This window comes from Prosopis cineraria, unplaced genomic scaffold, assembly GCF_029017545.1.
Source record: "Prosopis cineraria cultivar Desert tree isolate PC_DT_omini unplaced genomic scaffold, ASM2901754v1 PC8, whole genome shotgun sequence".
NCBI lineage: Eukaryota > Viridiplantae > Streptophyta > Magnoliopsida > Fabales > Fabaceae > Prosopis > Prosopis cineraria.
The window spans coordinates 10819735-10829188 of NW_026555339.1; the positions used below are offsets into that span (position 1 = coordinate 10819735).

Here is a 9454-nt window from a genome sequence, read left to right on the forward strand (position 1 = left end):
TATTACATCAGGATAATAAATATTGCATCTCTCAGTTTATGCATTATGAAAAAGGATTCTTCTGTTAAAAAAGAAAAGAAAAAGGATTCTGTTCCATCAGCCGACCCGATGGAGACCGAATCGGTGCTAAATTTCTGGGGGGAATAAAAAAAAAAATCGGTGCTAAAAAGAAATGAAAATAAAATAAAAATTAAAAGTCATATTTTGAATTTAGCCGAGCATTTTTTATTATCTTTATAACTCATAAATAGTTATGGGATCAGGATCCTTGAACAGATCTTTCTCAAATATAATTGTCACGTCCAAATCGAAAAAATATGAATATATATGTATATATATTAAAAATAAAAAACTCTAAATTAAAATAGTAAACACATCCTCCCTTTATTTAAAAATATAAGATATTTTTAATTAAATCTTACTACTAATAAAGTAGTACTTATTTTTTAATTAATTCTATCCTTTCATATTTACTCATATTAAACACCTTATAATAAATATAAAGTCATTATAAATAGGGATATTTTTTAAAAAAGGTAATGATTACATCTCAAAAGATTTTTAAGCATCCAACTCTTTAAAAAATATTTTATATTTTTAAATGCAGGGAGTATGTTTTAACTAAATTGTCCTTCAACTTTGTTGACCCAAAAAAATTTGCCCTTCAACGTTCACTAACTACATTTGTCGCCCAAAAATGATTTTTAATAATATTGAGTTAGTTTTGATGAATTAATTTAGAATGTTAGCTCTTTTTTTAATAAGTTTTGACTTAAAGTCTACTTTGCTAAATCTTTTTAGATTAAATTAATATTAAACTTAATTGGGCTTATAGAACAAGCCAGAGAGACTTGTAAAAGCAAGGCTTATGAAAGCAAGTCAAGGACACAAAGTGGCTCATGAGCAAACCAAAGCATACGTGCTTTTATTTTTAAAAAATTGACATTAAAAACGGGAAGATTTTCGGTAAAGACCACTGTAGAGAATTACTATTTGTTTTTTAATTTAAGGGCACCAAACCAGACTTTAATTTTTTAAGAAATTAGAATGAATTTCATGTATTAATGAAAATGATATTTAGGTTCATGTTAGTTTTAAACAAAAAATTGAATTTTAAAATATTGGTTTAAATAATTGTAAATTTAAAAATATCAATTATAAATAAGATATTTAAAATTTAAATAAATCTTTTAATTCATCGCCAATATTTTTTGTTTTATTGATATTTATAACTTTTTATTTTTCTAAAGACCTAATTCTCATAAATTATACGTTTTTGAATTTAAATTTCATTCCTCTTTCATGAATTTCATAAAGAGGGTCCTTTCCCTTTCAAAACCTGGTTGAATAACCATCAAGTCCAAGCAAAACAAAACTAAGGACCTATTTGGATAATCTTCAAGAGTACATCTAAATTATATTTAGGATGTATTTTTATCAAATTTGACAAATAATTGGATCTCTCAAATGTAATTTTGATAGATGTAAATTGAAACTAAGCGGGCACTAAGTCAACTAAATTGTCCTTTTTTTAATGTGTGTTATTTACATTTGTGTCAAAAGGAAAAGGTTTTTAATAATAATGGGTTAGTTTTCATGAATTAATTGTAGAATATTTGTTCTTTTGAATAAGTCTTAACTTAAAGTCTACTTTGCTTAATCTTTTTGGATTAAGCTAATATTAAACTTGGTTGAATTTCATGAATTTCATAAAGAGGGTCCTTTCCCTTTCAAAACCTGGTTGAATAACCATCAAGTCCAAGCAAAACAAAACTAAGGACCTATTTGGATAATCTTCAAGAGTACATCTAAATTATTTGTTCTTTTGAATAAGTCTTGACTTAAAGTCTACTTTGCTTACTCTTTTTGGATTAAGCTAATATTAAACTTAATTAATTAAACAGGACTTATAGAACAAGCCAGGGAAACTTATAAATCAAGGCTTATAAAAGCAAAGTCAAGAACTCAAGGTGGCTAACGAAGCAACCGAAGCATGCGTGTTTTTATTTTTTAAAAAATTTGAAGATAAAAAAAACTGTGGTCAAATACATTGTAATTTTCTTTATATTTCTCTAAGCCCTGTTTGATATTTTAGAATTCTTCATGTTAAATCAAAAACGGAAAAAGATTCTTGGTTGGAGCATGTTTGGTAGTCTTGAATTTTGATTCTCAAAAATCCCAATTCAATTAAAAAACTTAGAATCCGATCCTTTTCCAAAGTCGATGGAATCAGATTGATTCACATGGAATTGGCTCTTGAGACCCTTTTGCCGTCAATAAAATTGTCACATCTGCACCTTAGAAACTTGCAGTGTCGCCTCCACAGTCCACTACTATCGTAGATTTATCTTCTTATGTAGCTATTCTCCATCTTCTTCATCTACATTTTTTTTTGGACTGAAACTTCCTCTTCAATTTTAAGGAGGGATGAGAAATAAAATAGGAGCAGCTCTTTCACAGAAAAGGAGAAGCGTGGGGGAGAAGAGCAACTCTTTCGCTTGGGCAAGCGGTGATAGGGTGGGGCTAGCGAGAGAAATCAAATTTAAACAGTCCCAATCAAGAAGGAGGATGCCGACAAGGTCCAAATACCTGAGTGCCCTAAATTTACTTCAATTTTGGAAGCAGCTCGTTATTGGAGAACAAAGGTACTACTCCTTTGAATATAAGAGAGATTATCATGTTTTTCTTTGTTTTTATTTATAAGCAAAATTACAATTGTCAAGGAGCATTTATCATAGTTTTTCAAATTGTTTCTCATAAAATCAATGTTTATTTTCACTAGATAAATTTGTTTCATTAATTATAGAGATAATTTAGTCTAATTTTTTTTATTTTTAGACATAATTATTACACTTCATCAACTTTCATAAACTGTGTAAGTTGATTATTTTCTCTTATATTCAGAAACGGAGTTGGTGTTTCATGAAATTTTTGCTATCACTCCATTTCTCTCTTTGCATGTAGGGACTACGGCTTGCTGTGGTGAATGGCGGCCCATTGAGTGCTGATGAAACTCCAACTCTGTCGGTAAGAGTTTTGTTTTCAAAGGAGCTTGATAGTTGTGGAGTGATAGATATGTTCCAAATTGATGGATCAGTTACTCTTGGTGATGACCAACAATTCCGAAACTCAAAAGTAGTCAAGTTGGGATCTGAGCAAGAGCTTTGGACAGGTCCTATTCCCAGAAAAATGTTGAACCCCCAATATCTACGAAGTTTAACAGTGAGACAATGGGGAAAGTTGAAGTCATTGTTTCCTCTTGATGTCATTCATGATAGCCTACCAGAGTTAGGTTTCATGAACATTAGTGACTGTGAGGAATTGGAGGAAATTGTTGAAGAGAAGGGAGAACAACAGAACGGATCGACTACCAAGGTATCAGGATGCTTCTGGAAGCTAAGAGAACTAGTGGTGGAGAGGTGTAACAAGCTGAAAAGACTCTTTCCTGCATCAATAGACAGAGAGCTTCCACAGCTAGAGATTTTGTACATGTCAGAGGCTGCTGAGTTAAAAGAACTGTTTGGTCGTCACAGTGAAGGAAGCATCAACAATGATGGGCAGAAGATAATGCTTCCAAACTTGGAAATGCTAACACTCTTCCATTTACCTTGTCTTGTGGGGTTAAGGAGTGAACTGAAGATGCCATATGCTATCAAATACAGGATACTGGGTTGCCCTAATTCTGGGTTTCCAGAAGGACAAAATTATTGAAGTTTTCCCTTATTCTCTCCCAGCAGACAATATACTGTCTAAAATTTGTCTCTCCAATGATCTGCTTGAGTAAAGAATCAAGAACTATTGCCAGTAACTACTGCATTTTCTGGCTCAACTTTACTAGGTTTTGCTCGGCAAAGCTGATCACTGATATATCCCATGTCTGATATATTTTCTCGGTTAATTAGCTTTTTCGAATCAATTTTAATATGATTTGTTTGTTATTGCGTTGGTAAGAGTTAGCAACTTAGCATATATTTTGAGTACGCCTAATTATATGATTTAATCAAACCATTCACAGCTTTGCGTCTTTTTTATTATACAATCAAATTAAACACAAACATACACAAACATGTTAATGTCAAGTTTGAGTTCAAGATCTCTTCTAAATAAGAGAAGTGGCATCGTCATTGGGACAGCTTATTATTAACATGGCTTTGCATCTTCATTCATGAAAGTAGTGTTTCATCATCCTGTAGTTATTTCTAAGCTCAAATTTTGGATGGTTTGGATCAAGCATTTAGTGTCTCACACTTGTATATTCAATGGGAATGATGATTGTTTTTAAAATTAATTTAAACTGAAATAAATGATAAAATAATGATGTTCCATTAATTATTAGCTTTTTTAATTAGCTTGTATTCTTTTTACCACTTTCTCTCTTCAATAAGTTCATTAGCTTATATTCCATTAACTACTGATCACCTTTTATTAGTAATTAAGTAATAATTAAAATAATTAATTAGGAATCACTGATAAAAAATTATCCTTATCATTGTCAAGATTTTGAGTGATAAAACTAATTAAAAATCGCCCCTAAAAACTTTTTGAGCAACAAATAGTCATCTTTCCAAGTATGGGCGTTTTAAATAAGGTATTTTATTTTCATGATTAATCTAAGTTGTAGTCAAGTGGCTTTAAATTCAAATCTTAAAAATAGAAAATTAATGTGTTAAAAATTTGTATTATATTATAATTGATAAAAAAAAATTTTCCCTCATTTATTTTTAGTGATAAAATTGTGTTCACCATGATAACGGGTAGGAAATCCTCGTGTGACTGTCTAAACAAGTTATGGTGTATATGGATATATCCTCGATAAAAAATTATCTCGTCAAGCTTAAAAATAAAAAAATAAATTAAAATATAGGTTTTCTTTTTTAACACAAATTTAAAACCAAGCTACATGTTCTGTTCTCTAATTCTTGCTTGCTGCTGCTGCTGGAAGGTGCTAATATTTTTTTTTTTTAAAAACAAAAGTCCAGATTTTTTTTTAATATTTACATTTAGGATTCATCTTCCTTTGAGTTTCAACTTTGAATTGGCCCATCCACATGTGGCCCATCTTTGCGCATGACCCCTATATAAGGATGACGACTACAAAAAGAGTGAAATATTTTCTTAAATTAATAAAATACAAAACCCTGGAATCACAAAATGTTTGAATAGATTGTCACACTTATTCAAGTTTAGTATGTGATGGCTTAGTTTGATTTTTAAATTTATTATTTTCTTTGCCGACTTGATTACGACAACTTATTTTCCAACATTTTCAAGTGACTAAGGCAGAATTATAATTTGTATTCCTTATTTTTTTCGGTATTTTCTGGGATAACGGTTCACAGAGGGAGCCAGGGTTTAAAATTTAAATTATATTTTTAATCTATGTTTCATGCATACATGTCCTGTATCTTGTTAGCCATATTGGTACTGGTTCGTGAAGCAGGAGCTTGGTAGACACATTGTTAGGATATTCAAATGTAAATATATTTGACTGGATAAAGTAAGTTTCAACGGATTCAATTAAATTTTATAAAAAATATATAATAAAGGAAAAGGATGATTAATAAAAATAAGTTTAATCCATTATTTATAAAGCATCATATTTTACCAATAAATATGGGTTTTAATAGAAGGAGTTATAGCCGTTTAAAGGCATGATTTCAAACTTGAGTCTTTGTGAATGCAGAAACACATATTTAAAAGTACTACCCCAATTATCATGATTTGTCAGTAAAATTTTTAAATAGATAATTTATTAAGTTCAAGCTTTTGTTTTAATTTATTGCTAACTCGTTTCTAATTTTATGATTTAATGTATAGAACTTTTTTATGTTTAGATTACTTATGTGAGACTTGGAAGTAATTTTTCCTAAATGAAACTCGTAAAATGATCCAAACGATATCTCATTTGAACGTTGAGTTACAAGCACCTCATCTTAAAATTCATATATTCCTTATCACTGAACTTGAACTATGGAGGCCTAAATCTAGATGACCTAGACACCATGATGACTCCATGGAATCAATTTCTTTACTGTAAGCATAAGTTCAAGCGACTATCCACAAAAAGAAATTACGCTACTTCCATTTACATTCCAATGGTGCGTCCATGTATATATAAATAATATAATGGAGAATCTTGGTGCAGGTGACTTTCTTGGAATTTAAATCTAGTGCGTGTTTAGCTTGGTGTTAAATAGGAAAGATATTCACGCGTGTTTTGATAACAGTTCTCATGCTTTTTTTTTTTTTGTTATTCCAAATCTCTTAAATTTTATCTGTCTGTAGTATTTGTTCTTCTTTTTTTCTTTGTTTTTTTTTCTTTTGCAAATGTGATTATTAGAATTTAATATTGTTTAACATGCATATAACTATATTATTTTTTCTGTCGATTTGTTAAAATTATGATGAGTTGTATAAAAATAAGTAATAGGCTAAAAAAAAAATACAATAAGTAGAACATTAAACCATAATCATTAAACGTGCAATGAAGCTCTGAAAAAAAGAAGACACAGAAAATAAGAGCAGGCAAACAAAAATGTTAGTGGCCGTTACTTATATAATATCCAACTTATCATAATTTTACTTATATTAGATTTAAAAGATTTATATACTCATCAGCAGATTTAACTTCATTAATGGTAATAAAAACAACAACAACAAAAAGTATAAGAACCAATACCAAAACATCTCTAAAAAGCAAAGGAACCAAACTGTTTGTGTTAAAAATAAATAAAATGAATTGATTTCTTCAATATGTTGTTTTGACTACTCTGCCAAAAAAAAGTCAAATATAAGTATGCAGAAAGTCGTCCAAATTCTCAGTTTTTGCTTCAAATCTTCCAATTATCCTACTTGCGTGCTTCCATTCTTCAATTTTCTTGTGTTTCAACCTTTTTCCAAGACTAACAATTATCAGAGGCAGTCCCTTGCATTTTCCAACAATGTCCTCTGCAACAGCCTTGAGAGCAGGATCATTATCAACAATCTCACCTGTCACATTTCCAAATAGCTTCCATGATTCTTCTTCTGATAGAGCTTTAATCTCTACCTTCTTCACCCCTTCATCTTCCATAGCTCTCCACATGTTTTCATCCTCTGTGGCTATCATCATCTTGCTTCCTTTGTTCTCAGCGGGGATACCAATTGCTTCCAAATCAAGCCTTTGCTTCACACCATCAAAGATTATCAGTGTCTTCTTCTCATTCTTCAGTCTCAAGTAGAGACGGCGAGCTCTTCCAACATCACTCTCTTCTTGAATTCTCAGACCCAACATGTCTGCTATCTGGTTTTGAATGTCCCTAGTGTCAGGGGTGCTGGACTTAGGATCAACACCAACTATGACAACCTGATCAAACAAATTCTTCTCCTTGACTCTTCTTCCCACTTCTTTCACCAATTCTGTCTTCCCAATCCCTCTGGATCCGTGAAGAACAACCGCATTACACTCATCTTCCTCCAGTGCTTTCAGAATCTGATCCGTAGCTTCGATTCTTGAGTCGAAGGCAATGAAATTTCTGGAGGATGAGTATTCTATGCCAGGAAGAGGAGCTGTGCGAGAGATCCGATCGAAATTCTTAGCTTGTTCTTGAAGCTCAGCGACAGATTTCACCTTCTTCGTCGATTTTCTACTGAGACGGTAGCGATTGACGCAATTAGGGCAGACTCCACCGAAGCAACTCTTGCTAGTCTTGCTCTGTTCTTCGATCTTCACAACTTGTTCGATGATCCGATCCACATTCACGAGCCATCGATTCACTTGGGGTTCGATGAGATCTCCTTTCATTGTGGCTCGTTGAACCTCTTGATTCACCTGAAGCCGCAGATTTTTTAGCCTCTCTGCTTGTTCACTGAGATTGTTGACATTTCTGGTGAAGTCGAAGAGGTAATCGAACTGACGAAGGATTGGATGGACCGGGTATTCGGCGATCTTCGCTGCGATAGAGATCAGAATGCTCGTCATTGTGGGTGGAATTGAACTTGGATGATTGATTGTTTGATACAGAGAAGAAGAGAAGGAATGTGGGGCAATTTATAACAGAATCGAACATGGAGATTGTGACTGGCATCTTCAAGTTTCGTGGAAAGAGAATTGAAAATGCGAAGAAAGAAGACGTATCGTGTCTTCAGGAAAATTCCGTTTCTTTTCTGAAGAGGTTTCTTTGGCTTTAGTTTGAATATATATATATATATATATATATATGGAGTTGTCAATTAGGGCCCAATCCATCGAACCAATTTTTTAAGCTCAAAAATAACTAGAATCGAATCACTGTTTTAAAAGAAAGAATGGCAATTCGGCTTAAAAGGGCCCTTTGGCTCTTTTAAACCAAAAAAATAAAAGGGCCAACCCTTTTAAGGCCTTTTATTATTTTTTAAAAAAATTATAATAAAAAATAAAAATTAAATATATAATTTAAATAAATGAATATATTAAATGCATTCATCCATTCCTCATTTATTTATTAAGATTTAGCTGATAATATTAGCTAAATTTAATTTTTATTGGTATTCATTTTGATGTTATTATTTGACATTAGAACTAAATGTTTTAATTTGATGTTGTTATTTGATATTAGAACTAAATGTTTTAATTTTTTTTATTGTTGTGGTGTAAATTGATTTAAATTTATTTTCTTAAACTTAATTTTATGTATAATAACTTTTTTATAATTTTAAATTAAAAAATAATTTTAAAAAAATAGGGCTGGCCCTCATTAACCTTGAGGGCTAGGGCCGGGTATTATAAAATAAAACTCTGACATACAATTGAGCTTATTAAAATCAACCCGTTTAGGCCTGGCCCTTCAAGAGCAAGCCCTTTAAGGTCGGATTGGTCCTAGTTGATAGCTCTGTTTGTATTCGTATTTGTTTTTCTAATGCTACTTTTATAATATAATATTTAAAATGATTGTTCAAAACAAAAACCATTACTATGAATATGTTAATTTAAAAGTAGAGTTAAAATTAAAATATCAGTAGATATTAGTTGATAATTATGGCTTATAATAAATATTTATCATAAATAACAATAAATTTTAATAATTAAATATGGTATGTTTTGAAAAAAACATATAAAAGTTTTCAGGTTTTATTTATTTATTTTTTTAAAAAAATTAAAATAATTTTAAAAACATTTAAATCTAAAATATTAACCTAAATAAATTTTTATTTTAAAAATAAAAAAATTCTTGAAAATAAAAGCAAACTTCAATTGAAATTAGTAGTTTTTTAATGATAATATAATTTTTAATTCTTAATTTTTTTTAAATTATTAATTTAATTTTTGAATTATAATTCAGCACAACTTAACTTTTATAATTTATTGAATTAAAAAATTATAAAAATTAAGTTGTGCTTGACTAATAAAAAAAATATAAAAATATGAGGATTGAGTTGTTTGGTGTGCCATCTCCCATAAAAGTTAAAACCACTGCCATCTATCGACAGCACCCAT

The 9454-nt window shown here is 30.6% G+C and overlaps 1 protein-coding gene across 1 annotated transcript; it reads right to left on the bottom strand.

The window, feature by feature from the left end:
- Positions 1-6614: 6614 nt before the first annotated feature.
- Positions 6615-8133, bottom strand: LOC129318914 (probable disease resistance protein At1g61190). Its single transcript, XM_054963919.1, has one exon. It carries the CDS (start codon positions 7958-7960, stop codon positions 6785-6787), a length of 1176 nt encoding a protein of 391 aa, XP_054819894.1. The 5' UTR covers positions 7961-8133; the 3' UTR covers positions 6615-6784.
- Positions 8134-9454: the final 1321 nt, after the last annotated feature.

What these genes read in the sequence shown, in the direction of transcription:
- LOC129318914 (XM_054963919.1), bottom strand. Translation starts at nt 7,960, where the DNA reads ATGACGAGCATTCTGATCTCTATCGCAGCGAAGATCGCCGAATACCCG.